A 24,119-nucleotide genomic window follows, 5' to 3' on the forward strand; every position below is an offset into this window, starting at 1 on the left:
AAAGTTGTAGTGCCTATTCACAGTGTGGGAATCTTAAAATAATAAAAAAACCCCAAGGTAATACATTTTTAAAAAGGGGGGTGGCATGGAGTCCAAACTGCCCCAAAACATGGTGTTGCAGGGAAGCTCCTAAATCTAAAAAATATATACAGCTATATGTATTGCAAAAAGGAGGAAAAACCCCTACAGAAGAAACACACATGGTATTTTTGTATTTTCTTTATTAGCTGTCCTCAGTAGCCTTAGAGAAATGGTTCAACTTACTGAAAATCATGTCTGTGTGACACACCACCACACAGGTAATCATCAGGTTATTTAGGCACTGCAGAGTATCTTTATGATACAATTTAAACCTATATTGGATGCAATTGAAAGAATACAGTTTTATAGTTGAAAAAGTGATTTTAAGGTTGTAGTTAAGCACAATGGCAGGCACAGAACCAGGAGCCCACTGTCAGATATGGACACAGACACTGTTACTTCCCACAGCTCCAACACAGCTCTCAGCATTCAGCACTTCTGCAGAGCTGAGCATCCATGTACCCACTTGTACATGACCCATGGCTAATTTCACATGCAAAACTCAAATCACCAAGGCAATTTCTACCGTGAAAAGAAGCAAAAGTCCATAACCTTATCACAGCTAACACTGTCACAGCTGCATACAAATTTTAGATTAGATTACATATTTGCATACAAATTTGCATACAAATTTTAGATTTAGATTAGATTAGGTTACATGATGCCAGCCATGCTGGCAGACATCATAATGCAAAGCTAAGAGAAGTGTTTCATCTAATAAAAGTAGTGGATCTAAAGGGTTTTGGAAATCAGACTGGAGAGTTGTGGGGAAAAGGGCCAATTAGATTTGCTAGTACAGCAAGATACACAAAGTGCAAACAGTACTGATACTACACTCCCAAGAACCAAATTTTGTAAAGGCTACATATATAGGAAGTAAATGATTTGTGAAAAGAACATACATTGTTTGATGAGAAAAGATTACTTTTCTTAGCTAACTGTGAAATACAAGCAATTTAGATAGGTAGTTAAACAAAGCAACTTCCCTCAGAGCTTGAATAGCACATTAACTGCTGTATGTTTGTTCAGTCATTGCACTTAAGAATTGAGAGTTGATAGATTTCCTTATTCAATTCCTTTTGCTTTCAATTCTGATCGAACACGCTGCAGATAAGAAGGATCTGGGTAACCAAACCTAGGAGAAGAAAAGGAGAATTGTTTGGGCTATTTCTGTAATGAAGCACTTGACAATTCTACAAAACCATCTCATCAAAGTCTTTTTAGAAATCTCTTCACAAATTTTATGCAGTTCTTGCCCTAGAGAGAAAACAGACCCATACTGCCAGTCACAGAAACAATACAGAGAGCATAAAGCTACAAACTTAAGGAGCTGCTACTTTTTGTTGTCCAAATTGATACAAAGAACTTGATTTTCAAAGCTGCCTGGGGTCTCCCTTCAAAATGATAGGGTGTTTGGGTATATATCTTTTAAAAAGAAAATCAGACCTGAAGCATATCCAAGTGAGCCTTCAAATGAGAAAGACAATGGCACCTCTAGACTTGAAGTAGTGCAACACCACAACTGCATATGAAGCATGTGATAAGCAAGAGAGAGGATTTGCACAGAGTGAAGGGTAAAGAAAAACTGGTATTTTTTGCTCTTTTAATGATCCTAGCCCAGTCAGGAGGATCTAGACATGAGCCTTTAGAGCTTGCAAGACACCACCTACCCCTTACAGGTTGCAACAAGCTTGAAAGGATTGGTCCAAGATTCCCTCTTGTCTCTGCTGCAGGCAGCTCACACTGTCCTGGTGATTGCTCCTTTCATTTAAGTGCAGCAAATCCTCAAGAAATACTGGATAGGGCAGTCATCTACTCACTCAGAAAATCCTCTGACAGCTTGAATGGCCAAAATGGGGTAACCCTTTTTATGGCTGGGGCTGGCACTGTGTCCTGTGCTCTGACCCACCAAGTGCTGCACAACTCTTGGCTCCTAGCATCTAAAAGGACACGACCATATCTGCACTACAGTCTCACTTCCTGCTGTTAGCTCTGTTAAGCAGAATTTCAAATCACATTTTACAACATGATGAGTGCCATCTTTACCAGGATCATAATGGACCAGCACCTCCTGGTGCAGAACAGCAGGTAACAGGAGAGGCATAGATCAGGAATCCAACCTTAGTTGTCATCAAAAGCTTGTCCTGTAGGTTCTAATCAAAGCAGTTGTTAACTAAGTACCTTACAAACTCATTGGTGAATGAGTAGTCTGAGGGGCAGCAGAACACTAAGCTCATCCTTGTTCCAACTGTCCAAACAGGGGAAGGTGGTTAACAACTGGATCCATAGGGCATTCCACAATCAATCACTCTGTTAGTGACAAAATCTGAAAGCTCTAAATGTGGAAGATATTCAAGGCAGTCTTCCTGACACATCTGAGGAACAACAGTATTGCATAAAGACAAGACTACTTACTGGGTAGGTCCTCCATCAATGGCAGTTTTGTGGTGAATATCATTCCATGTGATAACATTTTGTGCACCAGTAGTATGTGACTGCCCCACTGTGAAAATCAATTTCTGCTGAAAGGCCCTTCTGAGGAGCTGCAGAATTTCTCGCCCTTCCTCGTTGTCAGGTAAATACGCTTTTCGGTGAGCAGGCCCATAACGCTGCCCTGGGTTTGGATGGCTGCTCTGTTTTGTAGAAAAACAAAACAAATCCACACTGTATATCATAAATCATTCAGAAGGACATAGCATGACTGATAACTAATTCTGAGTTTTTTCTCTTTAGATACTTTATTTCGTATAAATGTCATTCACACTTTCTTGTCATCACTCATGCACCCATTGCTAGTTTTAAATTTGGTTTTCCCTCTTTTCTCTCCCAAATGCATGGTGCTGCACCTGTGACTTTTTTAATTTACTCCATTCTCAGTCCTAGTCACGAATCCAGGCAAATAACATAAGGAGAGATCTCACCTGGAAAGCTCTCACCAAACCAGCCCACTATTCATTATTGTCCATTGGTGTCCACAGCAAAGAGAACATCCCAGAAATTCTCACTATACTTTGCTTATATGATATCACTGCATAGATTTCAGTTCAGTTACTCCCACTGTACAAATTAAAGACAGGTATCTCTGTCCTGGTGCATATAAAACGGAGGCTGATCATCTGACTATTTCATTCCTACTGTATTTACTTAATCATGCCCAAAAAGATTGAATTAAACACTTGCAGATTTGTACAAAATAAAGAAATGTCCTCCCTGAACATGCATTCAAGTAATGGGAAAAGAATTAATTTTGTACTCAATATTGGTTTTGTTGTGGGAAAAATATCTTTAAGAAATATTTAAGCATACTTACAGTTTGAATACCACCACTCATAAAATAGTCAATTTCAATGGTGCCACAGTTGGGATAACCAGGAAGAGACGAACTGATTGTTTTAGTTGACATTGTTCCCTCTGGTTGGTTTCCTGTCAGGACTCCACAGACAGTGTTACAAACTGGACAAGCTTGTTTATAAACCATGGCTCTGTCAATGCAAGCTTTGCAAAATGCATGTTTGCACTTTTCTAATATTTCTTTATTTTCAATTTTGTCCCTGCAAATTGGACATTCATCATCTTCTTTTTCTACTGTCTTTGCCTGAGTCTGTCCTTCAGAAGAAAGGTTATTCTTTTTCCTAACACTGGACTTCTTAGATGCTCCTGTAGCTTCTTGAGAGCTGAGGTCAGAGGACAGTGGTGCCCTATTTCTAGTTTGTGTCCCTTCAGTGTTAAGAAGGGACTTCGTGCACTTTTCAGCAACTTCATTCTTCTGAAGTTTTACATTAAGGTCTTCAAATTTCTTAGCATTAGGCAGCACACTTAAAGTTTTCTTCTGATCTTCTGAAAGCTTCACGCTGATGCCTTTTTCTCTTAACAGTGCAGAGGCACTCTGAAATGCACTGATAAAACTTTCAGTAGCATGTGATGACATATCAGAAGTTTCAGATTTAGGCCTAAATATTATGGCCTTCTGGCCGTATGACCTCTCTTTTATTTCTACCAGTGTATCAAATTTGCCATTTATGTTTTCAATTTCTTGCCTTAGTATGGTTTCCAACAATTTAAATACCGAGGCATCAACTTCAATTCCATCCCTGTATTTGTACCATTGAGATGATATTTTCATATTCTTTTCAGCTTGGTTGTTCTCACCTTCCCCTGCTAGAAATATTTGGGCAGCTAAAATCTCACTCCTTGGACCTCGGAGTAGCAACTGATTCCCTTCCTCTTTAGCAAGAAGATTTCTAAACTTTTTATTTAATTTTACTATTGTCTCTTCTAATGTGTCAATCTTAGTTATGGGAACTTTTTCCTCTGTCAGATCTTTTGTAGCTTCCTGGAAGGTTCTGATAAAAGAATCACTAGCTGCTTGTAACAATGCAGGACTTTGATTGGAAGATATGTATATGAATGTGTTATGCTCATTGAAATCTTTACTTCTTATACATGCTCCAAACCTTTCGTGTAGTTCTTTGATTTCCTCTTTGTGGGTATGAATAAAATATTCATAGAGAGCTGTCACAACTATAAACTCAACTGTTTCTTCAGTATTCAGGCCATTTTCGTCTTTCAAACCATTCTTACAATCAGAATGTGAAAAATCCTGGTTTGGGTCTTTGCCTGCAAGGATATCTTCAAAGTAGTGATAAGCTTTTTCAATATCTGTAAAATCTCCTGTCAATTTCTCAGAGCCATCCACGCCAGGGCTTCCTTCTCTCTTTAAGTTTGGACACATAATGGTAATTTTCTCCCTTTGGTCTTCAGTGAACATACTGGTATTCAAAGTAGCAGATACTGTAAGAAATATCTACAGAAAAGACAAGAACACATCAACATTAGTTTTGTCTAAGGTTCTCTGCTTGCTACTTCTGTATTTTCAGCAGGGAGAAGCTCTGTCCACCCCAGTAGTGCCAGATTACTACAAACAAGTTTGCACACAGTATTTCTTTTATGTCACATACACTAACAGTACAAACAGGCAAATAGCACAAATCTGCTTCTAAGTCAGCAGCAAAAATGAAATGCCCTAATGTCACCAGCACTGCAGGAGGAAAGACAGCAACTCTGCTATTTAGGCTGAGACTGTGACCCAAAATAATGTCTATCCCCTTAGAGCCAGGTTACACAGACACAACATGTTTTAATATGACTTGTAAGTTATATTTCATTGTTCTTATTAATATTAGACTCTCTAGTTTTCACTCACTATCTTTCTTTAAAATTTTCCCAGAAGTCATGCTTTAGTAACTCCAAGAGTTAGGGCAGAAAACAGGATTCTGAAAAATAATAATGAACACATTCCCTTTGTACTTCACACAGACAGAAGGATAGGGAGATGTGCAGTATAGATGCCAGGTAAACACTATGTTAACCCATGCTATACTTCAAAAGCTACACCTACGTTACCAAGCAAAACAGGGTAAAACCCTCTGAGCCAGATATCAGTGTCTTGGTAGAGCCACATCCACACCATGTTGCCCTATCCCATATCCCTAAACACAGCTGATCTTTTCTGTGTAACTTTCAGTTCAAAGTGTCTGAAATCATGTTTGTGGTGCTATGTTGCATCACAGCAGACTTTTTTAATGCTGAAGAGATGGAGATAATTAGGGTTGCCTCAAGGTGCAAACCATGTTGAAAGAGTAGGTGGAAAGCTGGAAAGAGTAGGTGAAAGGTAGGTGGAAGAGTAGGTGCAGGTGGAAAGGACCCAAATCTGAGACTATTCTTCTACCTTTTGAGAGCAGCCCTTGGTGCACACTACCCCTGAAACCTGCCAGAGTGCTGCTTTGGGGAATAGTGGCTGGCACCTGCCAGAGTCAGGCTGGAAACCATGCTGCCTGTAAACATGTGTAGATTGACCTCTGCTCCAGCACTCAAATGCCACTCCTGGCCCCCATTTCATTATCTAAGATCACATAAATGACTTTTTTTTTGGCACAAAATATTTAAGTGCAACATAAAGAACTCATGGAACTACAAGCAGGGCAGGTTGTGACATTGCTGTTCCTGATGCACCTTTTTGGTAAGGTCTTCCTTTGCTGTGGCCCCACAGGCACCGCTGTCCCGCTGCTGCTGCCGGGGCAGGGAAGGGCCGGCAGTGCCTTTGCTGTGGCTGGCAGCGGCGTGCGCTGTAACCCGGCTCTTGCCCGGGGCCCCTTCTCCCGGCAGGATGACGATCTCGCAGCATCTTGCATCCAATTCCAAGGTGTGCTTTGAGCGGGATTCCACACGCTTCCTATCTGTGGTAATTTCAGAATGACAGAATCACAGAACTGTTATGGCAGGAAGGAACCTCTGGAGATCATCCCACCCAACTCCAGGAGCAAGGCAGGGTCATCCGGAATGTGTCGAGAGACAGAGACGCCACGACCCTCCTGGCTAGCCTGTCCTACTGCTCTGCCACCCTCGATGTAAAGAAATTCCTCCTCATGTTAAGGTGAAATTTCTTGTGTTTTAGTTTATGCCCTCTGCTCCTTGTCCTGTGGCTGGCTACCACCGAAAAGTCTGGCAGGCCCTTAGGATATTTATATACATTAATGAGACCCTTTCTGAATTTGGACAAAGACTGATAAAGTTACCTGCAAACGTGATGATCACCCGCGGCCCCAGAGCTGCCCTGCCCAGGGACACTAAATGGTGCCTGGCAGCCATTTCCAGTCCACTCACAGCCGCCCCCACGCCCGGCCCGTACCTTGCTCCTTAGAGAAGTCCACCCAGTAGGTGCCGGCCTCGGGGCCCGGGCGCACGCTGCACTCGCCGCCCCCCGACCGCTTTCCCGACTGGAAGTATTTCAGGAGCTTGTAGATCGCCTTGTCGGCGGCGGCGGGCGCAGGGCTCACCCGCACCAGCAGCGGCGCGGCCGCCATCATCCCACACCGCCCCGCCGGCCGCTTTCGCTTTCGCTTCCCGCTCCGCCGCTCGCTTTCGCTTTCGCTTGCCGCTCCGCCCGCAGCTCCGAGCGCTGCGGATCCGCCCTGAGCGAGATGGGGGTCGTCCAGGTAGAGAAGCGGGGCAGGGGGACAGGGGCCCGGGGCGGCGGCTGCCTCAGGGGTCCGGGTGCGGCGGGAGCCCCCGGCGGGGCTGAGGGAAACGCAGCAGTCCCGTCTTGTGGCCCGGCGCTCCGGAATGGCTCCGCCCGGCCTCGCACTGCTGAGAGTCAGCCGGAGCTGCAGGAATCTGAGGGCAACTTCACCCACAGAGCTCCCGCAGCTCCCAGCAGCGTTTTAAACACTAGAAAACTTCGTATAGATGTTTGAAAAACTGGTGCTGGTTTGATTTGCAACAGAATCTCTCTTGTAGGAAGGCAGCTCATGTACTTTATTGCTTGTAACATTTACTTTCTCTTTTCCTTTTTTTCTCTTTTTGTTACAATAGAGTTACGTTTCAGATTTCCTCAGAGGGAAGCCCGCTTTAGGTAAGCCTCTCGTTTTGCCATCTGCGGAATGTGGACTTTTATGTAAGTTGAAAACTGACAGCTACTGCCAGCAAACTGGAAAACAAAAGCCAAAAGCAACCTGAAATTCATAATTAATGTGAAATAGACACGGTTATGAATCAACATTATTATTAATTACTTCAACAGGACTTTCTTGCATTTCTCTTTTAAAAGCAAGAGCTCAGAAGTCTTTTAATGAGTCAGCATGTATACTTTATAAGTGCAAAACGTCTGACTTTTTACAAGCAGGTAGTATACCCCGGAGGAAAGTTCAACTAAACTCACACAAGTTGATTTAAACTAATTAACATAACTGCTGTAGTATAGTACTGCTGACATCTGCCAGGAGAGGGCTCTATAGCCACAGTTATACTGTAAAAACTGTTCCTTAAAAATGTGCTTTTAAAAGCTTTTCTGAGTTCATACGAAGTTCCATACAAAGAAGGAATTTGCTTGTGGGCTTTAAGTGCAGACTAATGGACTCACAGAATTAAAACTCAGTATAAGATTTCTGTGGCACAGTTAAATGAACCTCCTTGGCTTCTCTAAACCTATGAAAAGGGGAGAGAAAATATTAGAGTGTGTAAAACATATTGTTTAGCAATGATAGTAGGATAAAATTGAGAGCTATAAACCACACTTCTAGATAAAAATAAATGTTTTGATAGTAATACCTTCTATTTCACTTTATATTCTGTATCCTAGGGTCAAACATCGTAATGGATGAGGTCAATTTGATGATGCCCATCAGTAGAGATGCCTATGAAACTCTTAAGAGAAGAGAAAACTGTCTAAATAATCTCGTTTCCAAAAGGTTTGCTTGTACGTTGGCCTTCAGAAAAGCAGCAAAAAGCACTGGTGAAGTATACAGGAAAAAAGTGAAATCGGGCATTGACGTTTGTGTTTATAAGGATGATCTCACAAGACACAAGGTCGATGCTGTGGTGAATGCAGCCAATGGGTATCTGGAACATGCAGCAGGTCTTGCTCTTGCCCTTGTAAAAGCTGGAGGGCCAGAAATAGAAAAGGAAAGCAAGCTTTATGTTCATAGCTATGGAGAAGTCAAAGTTGGTGACATAGCAATTACAGGTGGAGGGAAGCTTCCTTGTAAGATAATTATTCATGCAGTTGGTCCAAGGTGGGATATTCGCGAAAAGGAAAGATGTTGTCATCTACTTCACAATGCTATTTTGAATGTTCTGCGTTGTGTCAGTGCTCCAGGAAGAGCTTTAAAGTCTGTGGCTATCCCAGCAGTGAGTTCAGGTATCTATGCCTTCCCAATTGATTTGTGTTCTAAAGTGATTGTAATGGCTGTAAAGGAATTTGTTGAGACAAATCCACCAGGCTGTCTCAGGGAAATCCGCCTGGTGAACATTGAGGAGTCTACAGTGGCAGCAATAAAGAAGGCCTGTGAAGAGTTTCTGGGTGACACCAGTTCACTTGAAGACACTGTGCCAGCTGCACTAAGCTCACCTCACCTCGTGCATCAAAACATTCGCATGCGCATCATAGAACAGCACCCCGAAGATCTGAAGGTGAGTCTGTCCTGTCATTTGTGGAACATGGTGCTGCCTCCCAAGTCTTTGCAGGATTTGGAGCCCAAGAGTTCAGAACACATGTTGTATCAGTCCACTAAACGGTTTTCTTCTCAGTTTGACGAGAATTTACACATGGTAATTAAATCATAGTAGCAAGGAGTTGGTTTTTGTCTAAATGGGTGTTGAACTTTGAAATGTTTTTATTTTGTTTTTGTATATATGCTGTTATAACAGGAAGCAGCTAAAGATTGAAGGATTTAATAATTCATCTCTGTTAAGGTTTATCTTCTAATTATGTAGAAGTTTACATTTTATAATGTACTCCATAGAAGTAGTCTCTTATTTCCTGCCCTGCTTTTTTTCCTATAATTTATGTTCTTATAACTCCATTACTAGAATTATTCAGCAAACACTGAAACAGCAGAAAATAACATACACAGATGATGTGCACCTTACCTTTAAATAGAGCATTACTTGAATTGTTTAACTTTTTAGCTAGAAAATATGATGCAAAATAGATGACCTCAGTCATAGGAATTCAACAGAGCTCTTAGACTGCAAGGTACATCACAGGAATGGCATTTACTTTTAGCAAATACTATATCTTAAAAATAAATAAATTTTTATTTTAAAGAAGTGTCATAATTTAAAAGGAAGTTTGGGTTTTTGGTGTAAGAACAAAGGATTGCAAAATTGACCTTGCAGGGAATTTTATTAACCAATTCTATAGCACTGAAAGATGCACATGCCCTCAAGACCATGAAGAAAACATGTTCTTGTGTCTTTAGATAATATTCAACAGTTAAGGTTAGAACAATTACTGCTGTTATCAGCATTCTGTAAATAAGTTTTTTGTGGTTTTGATATTTTAAATACAGGGCACCTACAATGGGAATCTGCTTTTTCCATTGGAAACAATTTGTATTGGAAACAATCACAGCTTTGCAGTTCCCTTATGTGTACTGCCACTGCTATTTGGTGATGTGTCCTTGCTACCCTAAGGCTGGGATGACAGCCACATCCATAGTTCTCTCCTGCTGATAACTGGCACGTGGGTCACTTAGATATGAGAGTAATAATTCTGTTCAGTGCACTCTTGATGACTGGAACAGCTTTGTGCACACTGTTGGTTCCTGAACTGCCACTGCAAAGTGCACACTTTGATGTGTTCCAGTGCTCTAGCAGTAAGTAGTAAGAAAATTCAAGCAGCTGATCTGTGGCAGTCAGGCCTCTGTACAGGAATTGTGCTTAGAAAAAATGCTCTCTATAATAGCAAGGCTTGCAAATAGTCAGTTTGTAGTGCACTGAAATTTACACTCTTTCCTTGCAGAATACAGCTATTATTAACCTCATGAATGCCAGGGATGGGCTTTCCTCTCAATCTTCAAGACTGCTGGAAAAAGAGGATCCAGCTTTTCTGAAGGAAGTTAATCATCATCTTAAACATCTAACACGTTTTAAGGAGCCCCTGATAATGGGAACCCATCAGCTGCTCTCTACATTTGTCCTGCATGTGCTATTGCAGTGCCAGCACCCGGTGCTACAGCTTGAGGTGATGATCACTTACTTTGGATCTCGGTGGATTCTCATGTTGGGTGATGTGAGGACTGAAAGACTTTGTTTTTCCTGCAGGAATTGAAGGATGCAGTGAAAAGATGCCTGGGTCACTTTCAGGAATACTCATGTCCCTCAGTGTCTTTTCCAATAAATTGGTCACCAAAGCTGCCTGTTGACACAGTGGCAGACACCATGATAGAAGCAGTTTTAACTTTTGCCAGGGTATATCCTAACAAGAAGAGAGAAGTGCAGTTTGTCATTTGCCCAGGTGACCGTGCTGCCTATGAGGTAACCAATTTGTTGTTAACTACCCATAAGGAAGTCAGAAAACTCTAAAAGTATTTCCATAGATGACTAAAAATGAGGATAGTCTGTTCTGTACTAACAACAATTGTGAGCAGCAGGTCCCTTTGTGAAACTATTGCTCTCATTAACAGATACTCAATCTTTGTAAATACTTATTTTCTCCTCACTAAACTAGAGGTCTGCAGCCTGTAGTCTGATAAAAAGAGGAGAGAGCTTTAAAATTCTCATGTCTGTCAGTGAATGTATAAGAAAGAGTCTACTCTTAACTCATTAAGGAACAAACATTCCTCCTCAGGAAATATTTACAGTCAGTTTTGGTTTTTTGTATGGAGCTCTGAAGGCAAAACACTATCAACATATATGAGCTAACATAATAGAAGCTTTTCAAATAGACAGGCAGGAGAATAGTCTGGATTTTAAAACTGAGTAAAGATGCATCAGCATTAAAATGCAAGTAATGAACACCTTTATCTTATGTGGTAGCATGACATAGGCTACAACCACAAGGAGTTGGTAAAGGTGCCACTCAGTGTGTAAGGTGTGTTACCTTAGGAGATGCAGAAGAACAGGAATGCATTTGATATTGTCAGGAATAACATTTTGGGAAAAGCTGACAAATGCCAGTGTTAGCAATTTCAGAATCAGGGGTGGGGGTGTAAACTGCTTGTCTAACAGTGTTTTGAAGATATTAATTGCGTATTTGATTAGAAATTGCAAACTGCTCCTAAACTTTTATCTTTCAAGGTTGTCTTGAGAAAATTTTATTCAGCAAAATGCAAACTGGAAAGCAGAAGTGATCCTTTGGGTAAGTAATGAACAAAAAGGGCATTTCATGTAAATGAGTACTCCCAATTTGAGAATCTGTAATCACAGAATTCCCTTTAAAATAGGGAGCTTAGTGGTTAAATATGTGTCTTGGGGAGAGGAGGAAGCAAAAACTCATGAGCACTTAGTAGCTTTACATTTATAGGAGTGGAACTGGGCAGACCCTTTTAAGACTTAAAACCCATTGTCATTGCCTAATTTGTTGGAAGTAATTTAGTGAAAGGCAGATAAATTCTCCATATGTGTGTGTATATCCTGGAAACCTTACCTCTTCATAGCTAATCTCTTTTTTGAGCATACCAGAAGAGTAGTGTGTTTCTTGCACTGTACAGCTGGGATTACAAGAAGGAATTTGTGTCAGCCCTTGAAAGCTTCTCTCTCTTTCAATGCACTTGCATTAAAAATATATATATATCTTCCAGGGACAGAGTCAGGCAGTCAGACTGCAAAAGAGCCTGCAAGGAGTGAACCTGTGATTGAACTTAGAGGGTACACACCCACAGCACTGGGAGCAGCAGAATCGTGGCTCCAAGAAATAATGAAAATTCAGGAAGGTTCCCATGCTGTTATTAAAAACAACTACATTTTTTGCTTTGGAAAAGAGGAGTTTGCAGAACTCTCTCGACACCAGCCTTCCAGTGTATGTGTGTCAGAAGAAGTGAGAGATGGACAAGCAAAACTGGAATTTCAGGGCCCTCCTGATGTTTTGATTGATACAGTGCTCACAGCTGAAGAATTACTGCTTCGTGTGCAAGAGAAGGCCATGGCTGAACAAGAGAAACTGCTCTACTCAATGTGTATGTAAAGTAAATAGTGCCTAAACACTAATTAAGTAATTAAGTGCCTAAACAAGGTTAAGTATGAAGCAACATATCTCTGTATTGCTGAGAGGAGACAGAGATACATTCAGTTCACACGCACATACTGAGTATTGCTTTAATTACTGATATCCCTGTACTCTCACCGTGTGAGCCCCTGGAAGACCATTTGTTAGCTGTGGTCTCTCACTTGGCAGCATTCCCAGTAGGGCACAGTTTATACAGGGGCTGGCCATGGTGGATATCCAGCTGTAGTGGAGCTCCCTCCAGGATACCTTCACCCTAAAGCCTGGCCACTGGGGATTTACAAACTTTGCATTTCATTAACACACACCTTTGCTGAGCTCTTGCTGGCTACAGCTGGACCACTGTGTCAGGGCTCAGCAGTGGACTTGTTCTGCAGAGCTGTCATGAACAATTGATAGAACTAATGGCATTACAGAAAGCTACGGAGTGATCAGTTTTAATTTGTGTTTTGATAATCATTCAAGATAGATACCTTTATTTGAAAGCTCAGCTGTGAAGAGGTGTCATGGAGATCATAAATTGCTTTTCTTTAGTTTCTTCTCTCCTGGTTTCTTTATAATACATGCAGAAAAACAGAATACATTTACATACATCTTTGTATGTATCTACTAGTCCCTCTCAATATTAGCCTCTGACATTACTTCAGAGAACATTTAACATTCTTTGTTCCTAATTAAACCACCAGCTAAAGTAGTGGATCTGCCTCCCTTGCCTTTGCTTCAGGCATTACAATATATGAAAATTTTGCTCCCTTATTCTTATCCAGGCCAAGCAGAAGCAGGTCAGCTTTCAGAAGACTTTCACATGTCAAGTACCACGGAGTACATCCCAATTTCACCAGTAGACTGCCACCTCCAGGAGTTTAAAGACAGACAGAAAGAGTTTGAAAAAGCTGGACTTCGTGTTCTCAGGGTAAGGAGGATATTCATGGAGAAACTGTATCTCAGCTCATATATTTGAACTAACATATTTCATATGAGTGTAAAAAATTCAGATTAGCTATTTCAATGCATTGCTTTTAAAAGTTAAGATCAAATCAACCTCATCCTTAAAACAGATCCAGTCTTTAATCTGAATTAATAGTATTTTAAATGCAATGCAAATAGTCACTCAAAAAAATGATTAAATTCTGAGAACTCTTTTTAATTGTATTGTATGTTCTCCCTCATACTTCATGCTTCAAATGCCCCTCTATAGAATTCTAGAGAAATATGAGATTGGTGGGGTAAATTAAGTACAGTATTCCAGGACACTAATTCAGTGTCTATTTTGTTTTTGTGAGCTTAACGCTAAAAATGTGCCAGAGTTCTGATGTGATTGTGTGTTAAAGCTGGAATCATTCTTGGGTATCACTGCTTTACTGAACAGGAGGTGGACTTAATCCCTTCAGCACAACTCAAGGACTGAAAGTCAGTACACCAGGAAATATTCCCAGTGATTTCAGTGGGGGAGGCATGGGCTAGTGGTATGATTCTTTTCTTTGGATCAGTTGCACACTTCAGATACTTCAGTCCACTATGTGGTCAATGCTTATAGGCTAAAGCAAAGGCTAAAGCATTGAAGAACACAGCCTTAATAAAAGCACTTATGGATTCATAATTAGTCTCCATCTGCTTATGCTAAGCTGTTATTTATCTTACAGATTGAAAAGATACATAATCCACTCCTATCTGCTGCATTCCAACAAATGAAAAAAAAAGTAGATGGTAGCTCCAAAGCAACTCAAAAGTTGTACCAGAATGTTCCTCCTGAGTTCTGTGGCTCAGTTTGCCAAACTGGATTTCACAGGATATATTCTCCACCAGAAGGTAAAAACTTCCTTTGGCATCTATAATCAAAATGAACAGTGACTGAATACTAAACTCAGGTTAAAATTAGAAAAAATGGCATTCCTCAGTAAGAACTGTTTTTACTTGTATTTAGATTTGTATGAGCTTACTTTATTATATACAGTAAGGTTTCCTGATACTGTAGAGCCAGCAAGGCTCTAGGAAGATAAGCCTGAATTCAAGCCTAGCCCAAACACTAGACAGAATTATTAGTATGCACGTAATTCCATGTCCAAGTTTTATTTTGTGGTATCACTGTAAAGAAAGTCAGTGTCCTTATGTAACTGCTGCAAACATGCACTCAGCAGCTTGGTGCTCCAAAGCACGTTCAAGGTGCTCCAAAGCACGCTCAAGGTGCTCCAAAGCACGTTCAAGGTGCTCCAAAGCACGTTCAAGGGCACCACAGAACACTGTGGCTGGCAGAGGCTTCTGAGGGTCGTGCAGCCCAGGCCCCTGCTCAGATCAGGTGTGGTCAGAGACAGCAGATGATTTCATTGCTTGAGCTTCCATTTGGAGTAAAGTACACTTGGAGGAAAGTTGTGAATCCATGAAATATTGTAGCAGACAGATGCTTTCATAAAGGGAAAGAATAAGCATTCAGTGCTTCATCCTGCAGTAAGTGAAGTGTGTGATATTTTGCATGCCAATTGCAGAATTGGGATTTCAAGCAATAAACTGTTCAAAAAGTGGAGATTTGCCTTTCTTTGTCTGTGTAATGTCCATGCACATTTCCAAACTTTAAAAGCAGTAAGATGATGGTCTAATTTCTTTGCACTTTTCCACTTGATACATTTTTCATATAAATCTCAGAGCTTTTTTTTTTTTTGTAGTTTACCTTATCAAGATCAGATCTTGCTGCCTTTTATTGTTTATCAGAGCCCCTTGTACATGATGACTGGAGTGTGAGTCATGTATTTATTTCATAGAAATCCTTTAGACCTTGATGATTCAATCACTGCATTGAGAGATAAATCTGAACAGTTAGCAGTTAACTGGAATGGCCATCAGCTGTCATTGCTCATGGTTTCAGTGGGAGGTCAGTGCAAGCATCAGAGGCACTCCATGAAAATTAACCTCCAAAAGGATGGCACACGTGGAGCAGTCACATCACTTGTAACTCAGAATCAAGCAGTCTCTTGGAACTACCACCCTCAAAGAACCAACTGCTAAGTGCTTTCTCTTCTGAATATTTTTCTTTTTCTTTCCAGAACAAAAATATGGAGCTGGCATCTACTTTACAAAGAACCTGAGGCACCTGGCCAAGGATAAAGCTACATGGGGAATGGATTCTAAAATGTATGTGTTTGAGGCTGATGTAGTAACTGGCAAATACACTTCAGGCCAGCCATCTTGTATTATGCCACCAGCCCTGAGTGGCAATGCCTTTACATTTTATGACAGTTTAGTAGATAATTTGCACTATCCTGAGACCTTTGTCATTTTCAATGGTTTTGCAGCCCTTCCACAGTATTTGCTGACTTGTTCCCCACTGTAGCTCCTGGAGGAAACCAGCAGGATCCTCAGTGGGAACAGAGCAGAACTGTAGCTGTGCTGAAGACCCTCTGAGAACAAAGTCTAGCACTAAGATTTAAGAGGATGCTGTGCTTAGTAGTGTTCTATGGTCAGAGTGCTTCCTGAAAAGCTCTCTGAAATATTTGTTACAAAAGAGTATGTTAACATCTTAAAGAGATTAGGACAAAATTACCTGTGAATGGAAGCAGAAAGGAAAGCATTCCAAAGTCCAGTGTAACATTTAACATTAGCATTTAACATTCCTGATCATTGACTTTATTCCTTAACGTGATCTCAGCTTGTGACTAAATGCTTGATGTTTGTGTAGGCTCTCACTCTTCCACTGCGTTTTCTTAATCTGACACATTGCATATATCAGGGAAACACAAGAAATCTTGGTTGTGCCTTTCGAGCCTTAAGTTTTCTTTTGACTTAAGGTAGGAGAATGCTGCAGATGAGAGCTGTTTTCTGCTTAGAGACATGCTATTATATACAGTTACGACAAACATGAGGCAATGCTTCATGATTTCTTACAATGACTGCTGTACATTTTTTATTAGTTACTTCAAGCACTGTAGATGCACATATTCAAAATAAAAAGTATGAATGTCACTATCTGTAACTTGTATTTTTCTATAGTCTTAAGAATGTGATTTGTACTGTACATGAGCTTCAGATTTCTCAGCAGCATTCAATCTCTTTGAAAGGTTATAAAATAGTAGAGAACTGGTTCAAGCTACAGCTTGAAATTATTTTTCAATTAATCTACTTTTACCAACATCTTTTAAAGATTACACTGTCAGCCTTGTAGCCAGGAATCCCCACATTGCTTCTGCAGTGACCTGAAGCAAATACACAGAAAAGCCCAAGAGCTGTTGCAGTAATTCCAGTGTGAAAGGGGATTCAGTCCAGCACTTAGGTACCTGGAAACCTCCTCTAGTAAAGCCTGCTGATCTCTAAAACACAGATGAAATTAGCATTCAATAAAACTTTTCAAAATAATTTGTTAATGGATTCCCAGGATGCTTGTACTGCACCTGCAACTCCTGAGCTAGTAGTTGTAGTGCTAGGAACCACTCACAAGTCCAAGAGAAATTAAGTTATAAAAGTTTAATTCTGAATTCTGAGGTTACGAGTGGAAATATTTTTCAACCATTGCAAAACAAACTTTTAGATTAATATATTCATATTTTGGGTTTTTTAAAAATTATTTTTAAGATTAGCTATGCTTGCTGTTTCAAAGGTAGTTTTGTAGTGTGAGTCTCTAACACAAGAGTTTTGCTCTCAAGTCCAAAGGTTGCTCTTAGAAATTATGCTGCAATTCTGAAAACAGAATTAGTCTATTCCTATTTTAACTATTCCATTAAAGTAATCAACTGTTTTCCATTTCTGTCCCCTTGGTCCTCATATTTCTTGATTCACACATTACTGCCATAAAAACACACAGTTGTACATTTAAGATTTGTTAGCACTGAACAAAGGTAAGTTCTTATATCAGCATGCTCCAAGAGATATTTTTAAAGGGGGTTCATGGCAGGAATTATTTTTTCTTCTGTTTTCTTTTTTGAAAAAACTCAGAGTTTCTGAACTACAGCATCAGTTTCCAGACCACCGAAAGTAATGTTATTTTTGGCACAATGTAACATCTTGCTCCTAGTGGGAATAGAGAACAGTTTTCATAACTCAGTATTAATTTAATACTGTAACACAAGTATTGGTAACTATGTATTTAATTATTAACCTTTTTATTAACTATGTAATTTCCCTGAACTGTATCTGGAAAGGTCCATAGTCAGTTTAATAGAAAAAATAATTCTAGAGAAAGCTTTTAACATCTTACTCCTGTGCCCAGTACAGGCTTTCTCTTCCCTCCACATCCACCTGCAGTTAAGGATTCAGTGTTACTGAATATTTATCTTTTATTTTATTATAGCATGATTTTTCCTGACATAGAATTTCTGTTTCACCAGTGTTCTCCACACGTAGTGATATGCTATATATTCTAAATATATATAGCTTTTTTTAAAAAATGGGTAATATAAGAGGTTGTACATAATTATTTTCATCTGGTCCTCAAAAAGAATAATTTTGTGTTCAGAAACTAGAAAATAAACCCAGCACAAACTAGATGTACCAAGTAGTACATATTAAAATAATTACCACAGTAATTGAAAATTCCTGATCTTAGCCCTACCCTAATCAGTTAAGCAGAGGCTATTCCACAACCTCTGGGATTTCTCTGTTGTCCACAATAAGGGTATGAATAATTCCTTCCTTTCGTTTCCCACTACTGACAGCCTTAATGCAACAGCTGTGGTCAGCAACAGTGAAGTGAGTTTCAGTCCCATCTTCCACAAATTCACCCTGGGAGAGACAAGAATAAAAACAGACACTTGATATTTTAATAAATGAAAAGCTCGAATGCATCAATGTCAAGATCACTTGCAGCTGCCACAGTTACAGCAGCTTTAGGTACCTGTGACAAGGACTGCCTGAGAGCTGAACAAAGCTGCTGCATCTCAGGCAGGGCTCTGTCAAGGTGCCCAGTTAAAGATTGGTGAGTATCAGCTGACAATGAAAATGTCACACAATCAGAAATGGGAAGGTTGGAGTTTGTGAATCAATACTAGTGATTCATGTCAGTAAACAAAACCAGGAAAGGCAGCACCTGCCAAGTTGTGCTGCACAGCCAGTAGATGCCACACAAACCTGTGCTCAAGTGGCAGTGAAAGGTGAAGAATTCAGGATGCCTTCTACAGCAGGGCCCTGACTCAAGTACAACAGTTGTGAATCTTGGACACACATCTCCTGCTGCACTTCTGGAATTTCCTGTTACAGATTTTCCCAGGCATGGCTGTGTTTTTGTCATGATGTTTGTGACAGCAGAACTAATGGGTGCTGCTCCAATGGAAGCACAGTTTGGCACTAAACCTGCACTCACAGCTTGCAAGGACACCTGAGAGTGCTTTCAGTACATTGTAGAAAAGGCTGAGCCATCAGGAGAACAAGTCCTGATTTACTGGAAGATAAGGCTTCTTCCACTGATTACTAAGCAAACATTTGGTGAATCTTTTCATCCTGCTCTCAGGTATAGCAGAACTGTTGATTTTACCATTTGTACTCATCCAGGGGCTTCCTTGTGGCAGCAGTAAAAGCTTTGACACCCCCTGGTGAGAAAGCACATCCTTCAAGGATGGGGAAGCCTGCCTGGTGTGCATATTGAAAATCATCAGAAAACAGAGAGATACCAAAGAGATTAAACCACCTAGCTGTCAGCCTGGTCTGAAAATTAATGCAGATGTGATCAAGTTAAAGATTTGACTTGTTCCAATGAGGCTCTTAAGCCCTAAGTATTAGGAGCATCTCAAAATGGCAAAAAGCATCAGTCATAACAGACTACATGTGTTCAACTTTCAGTGACAACTATCACAAGCAGGTTTGGATGCAGTGGCTCTACACTCTGCATCAAACTCAAATCCTTCCCAGAAGGAAAACCAGAAAGTTTTCTTCCTAAAAGCCCTGCACAACTGACTCAAATTTCTTTTGTTTGTCTGAAAAGGCTAAAGAAAAGCATCATTTATCCTTAACCTGCAGATGTTTGACATATGAACTGAAATACTGCCCATTAGAAAATTCAGTGAAGGTCTTTTGGAACAGACCAGGAGCATCCTGGCTGCCTTGGCCTCTTTGGTAAAGGGAGGTAGTGTGCCCCTCTGGGGCCTATTCTGCCAAACTTTGCTTATCTATCCACAGCCTGGAAGAGCCTTTGCTAAGGACCACATACCGCTGTTTCCATCTTTTGACCATTGCACCACACATCCATGGTGTCCTTTTCTGTGAAGGAAAAGAAAAACAAGGTAGAAAGAGCAAGTTCATTATTTTTGGCCCTACCAACAAGGATCTAGGAATTTTAAAAATCTACTGTTGAATTTTACTTTCAATTCCCAAAAGAAGTTCCAAAGTAGCTGTAATACCTGAGCTACAGGGCTTGCTCTCACACTGCCTAGAGAAGAGGCTCTGTCATCAACTTTTGCTTTGAAGATACATTTTTACCCCTCCCTAGCCCTGGCTATTAACACTGTGTTCTTTTGAATAGTGCCAGAGATACTCTGACAGTCTTAAACTGAAAAAATTTACAAGACAGAAAAGTGAAGTAATTTCTGCTAATTATTTGAGTGAGTGCTGGTTATTCAATAAAGCTCTCTTTTTCCAGGTCAAATTAATTCAAAAGCAGCATTATTTAACATCCATCAAACTGTCTGTATTCTTAATATTTTGAAAGCACCAAGTACCACTTTAAATATCAATCTTAGGGGTTTTTTGAGCTTGAAGCAGAATATTCTTTTACTTCTTCCAGCACATCCTCCTTAAATTACTTTGCTGTAGAATTCCCTTTACTGACACTGTCACTGACACAACATCAGCACAGAGCTGAACCCTGCTTGTCTTTCAGTAAGCATAGTGAGATTAAAATTCTACGAAGACTTAACTGTTTCTGTCTAAAACTGTCTTTCTTCATTGCTCCCCTACATCTAAGGGCAGTTCATTTTGTGCTGAGGTTTAAGACGAAATCATAGTCTGAGATCTCTTGTCTCCAGCTCTAACCATCAGCAATGCCCAAGGGGAAGTTTTCCCACTGGATGCCACAGACAAATTCCTCACAGGATCCTTCCTCCCACCTGCTTCTAATGTAACTGGGAAAGGGAGGGCAGAAGAGAAGCAAGGTATTGCCTTACTATTAAGAAAGTGAAAGAACATCATTGGAAAGTTTTAGTTTAAGTTTGTAGATAAGAAGTGATGCAGAAAAAAGGATGCTCATCAATCTATCAAAAATATGGAATAACATTGTTGCACTTCAGATAAAGACTTCTTGACCATGGCTGATGATTTGTGGAAGGAAAGCCTGGTTACCTGCTGAACAAATTCAGACCCATGTGAGGTTTGATCACAATGCAGGTAAGGTTTCTGTAGCAGGCTGCACCTGGAGAACTGCCTGGCCAGGGCAGCTCTATGGAGGCAGCAGCAGTATTGCCTCCCAACTCCCCCCCACCCAAATCTAGACCATGCTGCTGTAGACTCACACATGTGTAACAAGAGCATTGCTTTTCAGACTGTCTTTGGCATCTCATTCCAAACTTCCACATCCCCCAGGATTTTATACAGCATCAGAGCTACATCAGAACTTTCTCTTAGTTACCAGTTTTTAAATGCACACAGTTTATTCAAAGGCAGTAACATGTAGTCACTCAATGCTTACTTACCTAGGACAATTCTATAGTCTGTACCTGCCAAGTTCAATATCCAAGTATTGGTTGTTTTTAACCTGTTCTCTATATACTGCTTGAGACTCTTTCCATTGATCTCCAAGGTATATTCATATGCAAAGCCACTGACTGCATCAATGTTAATAGCAGCTTTAGTTTTAGTAGCTCCAACAGTGAATGTTTCTTTGCCCACTAATTTAAACATCCATTCTCTTCTTATTTCTTCCTGTAGAAAAAAAACACAAAGAGGGTATTAATTGAAAAACCTGATTGCATGTTTTAATATTAAAAAATTGAACTGGAAGTCAGGAGACAGCTCAGTACTGAACACTTGGGATGAATGCATCCATAGTGCTTTGTATGCACAGAGTGCCTCTGCCCAAGGACAGCAAAGCACTTCATGAATAGTCACACCTTAATTGGAACTGAAAAAAAGAATGATGCATTTTATTAAACTAGGTAATTAACTGAATGTACCTCACTTGCATTATTAGCCTTTTGTTTGTTGTGATGTGTGTTGCAAGGAAGTGCATTTATATAATGTGTAGCACAGTGAATTTTGAGCACATAGCAATTTCACCTTTCCATCAACATAGACAACACGCTTTCCTGAAGTGGTCCCATGTTCAAATTCAATCTTATGAACACCATCACTTAAAGCTACTTCCCAAACAGCCACCAAATCTGTCATCTTCTCTAGGTGGCTGTACCGAGACCTAAGGAGAAACCAACAAAGCAAATTAATTGTTGTTGAAAGTTCAAGTCCCAATGTCTGCAGTTCAAAGCTTTGCTGCTTCTTCTGCTTTTGTATTTGCACTTTTTGCAAATACAAAATGAGACTTGAAAGAATAAGCTTACAGAACTGCTTATATTTTCATGTTTTTCAGACATTCGGATATGACAAAACATCACAAAATATAAACAGTTAAACAGACTCATTTTGACAAACAGTACAAACAGTACAAAGACACAGCTACCCATCTAGCCTCTAAAACTCCAAATTCAGGTGACAATAGGTAACAAAGTTTCATTTAGTCTTAAGATACTCCTGGACAGTTCTGCTATTTCTTAGTAGGCATTAAAATACATTATTTTATTGGTCTCAAAGAAAGTGTTTCAGCTTTTTAGACTTGAAAAAATAGTATGACCAGTTTAGCTATTTGCTGTGTTAATAGATTTGTCTCTAATCTCATAAACACAACCTACACCATTTGGATATGCAACTCTGCACACACAGACACAGGGGAAAGGATCTGGTAAGATATCCTTTTATTCAAGTAATTTTTAAAGTTTAGATACAGTCATAAGTGACCACTGGAACTGTGGATATCTTTCCAAATCTGCTCATATCACAGTTCTGATTTTTTACCTTATTTCATCGTCACAGACAGTAATCTCCTCACCGGATGCCATAGAAGCCAAAAGAGCTTTTAATCCAATTAGCAGCAAGAAAAAATAGAAAAGCAGAATAGTAGGAGAGAAGCGCTGAAGTCTAAAGTTTCATCATTTTCTCCAGCTAAGATAAAGGACATTTAGCATCATTAACTAACATGCAGTGCTGTCATATATATGATAAAATAAAAACACTTAAAATACAACCATCTTTCTCTAAGACAGAAAGGCAAGTATTTTTAAAAATATTGTATTTTACAAAACCAAATAAGCGCGAGTAAAGTTTGTCCTACCTTTACTAGCTCCTCATAACTTTGTCAGTTACTGGATGGAAAAATGGGCTGCCAGAGTTTAGAAATTAACAGTTTGACCAAAGCATGAACCCAATCCAGAGCTGCCCATCTCAGTCCCAGACCATAATGAACATGGGACTGGAAATAGCACAGGCAGTAATTCCACCTCCTCCCTCTTCTAAACCACTGTAGCAGCTTTCAACAAGCACATTAGTAAATTTGACCTGGCAATTCAGCCACAAAATCTATGTGAGCCACAAGGAGCTAATTTCTTAAGTGGATTTTAGACCGCGACGGTGTTTTATAACCACCGGTTTTTAGTGTATTATTTTCACTCAATAATTTCATCATGATCGGTCATGTTTGTACCTATCAATAAACAAACGTGCTAATAATAAATGTGCTAATAAATGAGGGGGTCGTTTTGGCCGCTCCTGAAGTTTCTGGTTCTTGCAAAGGCGGCGTCCCTGGGCACACGGTGGGAGTCGGGCAGGACACATTTCCCTCCTGGGCTCCGGGGAGCAGGCTCGGCACAGACCGGCTCGGCACAAGGGGCGGCCCGGGAGGTGCCCGAAGAGGGTCCCGGACAGCCCGGAGCCCTCATCGCCCGGGCAGGCCGCAATCCTGCGGCGTTGGCTTTAGGCATCACTTAGGATCAATGCTGAAAGGGTTAAGAAGCATCCCAGACCACACAAATTCCTTTTTTATTTTTTCCCCTCAAATCATGGTAATGAAGCGATACACGTTTATTTTGCACCAAGGCCGAACGCAGACTGTAGCCGGGGGTGTTTGCTGAGGCCAGCGATCCCCCCGCATCCCAAGGGAGAGCCGGGCGGTCTCCATGAGGGAGCGGGCGCGGCGTCTGCGGCCCCTGCTCCGAAGCAGGGACACACAGCACCGCTGCACCACCGCCGCTATTCACCGACCAGCTCAGCAGCCCGAGGCGGTGTTTATCCACGGAAGGCTCGTTCTGAAAACTAGGCTGGGATTGCGGCTCCCAGTCCATCCATCTAATCCCGGCAGCGCTCATCGCGGGGTGGCGTCCCGGGAAATGCACGAGCTCCGAAGCCGGCAGATCTGCCCCCACCGTTACCGCCAGCAACGAGCTTTCTCCATTTCTTCCTGTCTTTATTTTTTGTTTTTATTAGCCCCGCGCCCGCCTCAGCTCCCGCCGTGTCCCCGCTCCTACCTCCGCCCGGTCTCCTCCCCTCGCCTCCCGCGCCGCAAAATGGCGGCGCCCGCGCA

General features: G+C 40.8%; 3 protein-coding genes across 5 annotated transcripts; 1 reads left to right on the forward strand and 2 right to left on the reverse strand.

The window, feature by feature from the left end:
• Positions 1 to 235: 235 nt before the first annotated feature.
• On the reverse strand, positions 236 to 6,944 carry DTX3L (deltex E3 ubiquitin ligase 3L). The gene is made up of 5 exons (XM_054277799.1): positions 6,770 to 6,944; positions 6,094 to 6,317; positions 3,392 to 4,885; positions 2,497 to 2,714; positions 236 to 1,216 (listed from the first exon to the last, which is right to left on the reverse strand). The coding sequence occupies exons 1-5, from the start codon at positions 6,942 to 6,944 to the stop codon at positions 1,147 to 1,149; spliced, it is 2,181 nt and encodes a 726-aa protein (XP_054133774.1). The 3' UTR covers positions 236 to 1,146.
• Positions 6,945 to 8,232: 1,288 nt separating this feature from the next.
• Positions 8,233 to 16,226, forward strand: PARP9 (poly(ADP-ribose) polymerase family member 9). Its single transcript, XM_054277798.1, has 8 exons — positions 8,233 to 9,048; positions 10,382 to 10,603; positions 10,684 to 10,896; positions 11,659 to 11,719; positions 12,162 to 12,536; positions 13,351 to 13,496; positions 14,227 to 14,392; positions 15,622 to 16,226. The coding sequence occupies exons 1-8, from the start codon at positions 8,233 to 8,235 to the stop codon at positions 15,906 to 15,908; spliced, it is 2,286 nt and encodes a 761-aa protein (XP_054133773.1). The 3' UTR covers positions 15,909 to 16,226.
• Positions 16,227 to 17,020: 794 nt separating this feature from the next.
• On the reverse strand, positions 17,021 to 24,102 carry FAIM (Fas apoptotic inhibitory molecule). 3 transcript variants are annotated; one of them, XM_054277801.1, is made up of 6 exons: positions 22,559 to 24,051; positions 21,770 to 21,905; positions 21,187 to 21,415; positions 19,710 to 19,759; positions 18,120 to 18,289; positions 17,021 to 17,578 (listed from the first exon to the last, which is right to left on the reverse strand). In XM_054277801.1, the coding sequence occupies exons 1-5, from the start codon at positions 22,600 to 22,602 to the stop codon at positions 18,140 to 18,142; spliced, it is 609 nt and encodes a 202-aa protein (XP_054133776.1). In that variant the 5' UTR covers positions 22,603 to 24,051; the 3' UTR covers positions 17,021 to 17,578; positions 18,120 to 18,139. The 3 variants fall into 3 exon arrangements, with proteins under 3 accessions (XP_054133776.1, XP_054133775.1, XP_054133777.1); XM_054277800.1 differs by lacking the exon at positions 17,021 to 17,578 and adding an exon at positions 24,064 to 24,093 and having other exon boundaries at positions 17,935 to 18,289; positions 22,559 to 22,616; XM_054277802.1 differs by lacking the exons at positions 17,021 to 17,578; positions 22,559 to 24,051 and adding an exon at positions 24,064 to 24,102 and having other exon boundaries at positions 17,935 to 18,289.
• Between the last annotated feature and the right edge of the window lie 17 nt (positions 24,103 to 24,119).

This window comes from Melozone crissalis, unplaced genomic scaffold, assembly GCF_028551555.1.
Source record: "Melozone crissalis strain CALT ecotype California unplaced genomic scaffold, PUWL_Pcris_2 ptg000023l_1, whole genome shotgun sequence".
In the NCBI taxonomy this organism is placed as follows: domain Eukaryota; kingdom Metazoa; phylum Chordata; class Aves; order Passeriformes; family Passerellidae; genus Melozone; species Melozone crissalis.